The 1,847-nt window shown below is 42.4% G+C and overlaps 1 protein-coding gene across 1 annotated transcript; it reads right to left on the bottom strand.

The window, feature by feature from the left end:
* On the bottom strand, window positions 1–1,003 carry LOC131393311 (olfactory receptor 1J21-like). Its single transcript, XM_058523961.1, has one exon. It carries the CDS (start codon window positions 1,001–1,003, stop codon window positions 2–4), a length of 1,002 nt encoding a protein of 333 aa, XP_058379944.1. The 3' UTR covers window position 1.
* Between the last annotated feature and the right edge of the window lie 844 nt (window positions 1,004–1,847).

The raw sequence follows: 1,847 nt of genomic DNA, 5'->3' as shown, positions 1-1,847 counted from the left end.
ATCATGGCAAAACTTTTCCTCTACTGAGTATATTTCCCAGAGCTCCTTTCGTATCCTGATTCCTCAGACTGTAGATAAAGGGATTTAGCATGGGAGTGACCAGTGTGTACAATATAGCCACAATGACATACTTTTCATTGGAGTTCTTAGATGAGGGGAAAAAGTACAGTCCAATAATTGCTCCATAGTACAGAGACACCACAGAGAGGTGAGAGCCACATGTGGACAAGGCTTTGCAGATTCCTTTGGTAGAGGGGACTCTAAGGATGGTGGCCCCGATGTGGCCATAAGAGACCAGGATGCATATGAATGGCAAGGTAATGACTATCACTCCCACAGTGAGGATAACCAGCTCATTGACTGTGGTATCTGAGCTGGACAGCTTAAGTAAGGCAGAGAGGTCACAGAAGAAGTGGGGGAGAATGTTGTCTCCACAGAAAGAGAGACGGGCCAGGAGGAAGGTGTGCAAAAGTGCACTAGCACAGGATAGGACCCAGGACACAGTTACTAGCAGGAAACACAGGTTCTGAGTCATGATAGTGGTGTAGAGGAGGGGGTGACAGATGGCCACATACCTGTCATAGGCCATTGATGTGAGAAGGAAGCTGTCAAGATCCCCAAACAATAAGAAGAAATACACCTGGGAAACGCACCCAACATATGAGATGGATTGACTCTGTGTCTGCATATTCATGAGCATCTTTGGAGCTGTGACTGATGAGAAAGAGACATCAGTGAAGGCCAAGTGGCTGAGGAAGAAGTACATGGGAGTGTGGAGGTGAGAGTCCAGCCTGATAAGCAGGATGATGAGCAGGTTCCCCAGCACCGTGGTCAGGTACATGACCAGAAAAAGAGTGTAGTATATGCCTTGCTTCTCTGTCCAGAGGGGCAACCCTAGGAGGAGGAATTCAGACACACTGCTCTCATTATCCATCCTCATGTTCTTCTTCTTTTTTGCTGGAGATAAATAAAGAAATGGAATTGTGAAAGAATGACAAATCATTAAGATGATCACATGATGGAAACCTAGTTTTGAACTGGTCAGTACATGACTTTTAACCCAAATATCTCATGCTTTTTGCCCCACTAATTGGCTAAAGATGATCTGACTTCTGGTTATTATGCATCCACCTAGAAACCAGCACAGTCTCTTTTGGAGAAACTGTGACATGACACAATGATGATGACATCAGGTCAGGTTCAAACTTGAGGAGTCCAGGAGTTCATGACAGAAATCTGAGATTAGGAAGTCATGGTGCTTGGCTATGTCAGTTATTAAAAACACCACTAGATGCTCTCCAATTGGTCCACTGGCCTTTCTTAACCTTCCTCATGCCTCTCACAAATGTTTTGGTTAATGTTCTATTTTCATGTGTTGGATCAAGATAAGACAACACAGTGGGCTTCTCTGGATCTCCCAGAAATCAGGATTTGTAAACTTGGTGGAAACATCATATGTAACTGCTCAAGGCAAGAGCATTAAGGACAAGAATCTATGTCAATGATATAAAAGATCTAGTGACATACCTTGTTATACAGCCATAAGTCTTTCCTTTAAGAAAATTCTTTCCCACTCCTCAACATTTTCAGTCTACCATCACTCTTTCTAAAGGAATTTTCATGGAATGTGGAGAAAAGAGTCTGTTTCTCTTCCAAATTCCCATCTTATTCCCTCAGTTCTAACCAGATCACTCCTATCCAAGTTCTAAGAACACCATGAAATACTTTGGCTTTTCCACTCAAATCTTGGATCTGACAAAGAATAATATCTTTGCAAGTTTCTGTCCAGCATAGTTTATCAAATAACATCTCTTTTTTCATGGCTACTAATGTAAGTTTTATGACAG

This window comes from Diceros bicornis, chromosome 28 (assembly GCF_020826845.1).
Source record: "Diceros bicornis minor isolate mBicDic1 chromosome 28, mDicBic1.mat.cur, whole genome shotgun sequence".
Classification (NCBI taxonomy): Eukaryota; Metazoa; Chordata; class Mammalia; order Perissodactyla; family Rhinocerotidae; genus Diceros; species Diceros bicornis.
Note: the sequence above shows the minus strand (reverse complement) of the source record. Positions and strands in the feature narration are given on the sequence as shown.

Excerpts from the sequence above, each read along its gene's own strand:
- LOC131393311 (XM_058523961.1), bottom strand. The coding sequence starts at position 1,003 with ATGATTTGTCATTCTTTCACAATTCCATTTCTTTATTTATCTCCAGCA.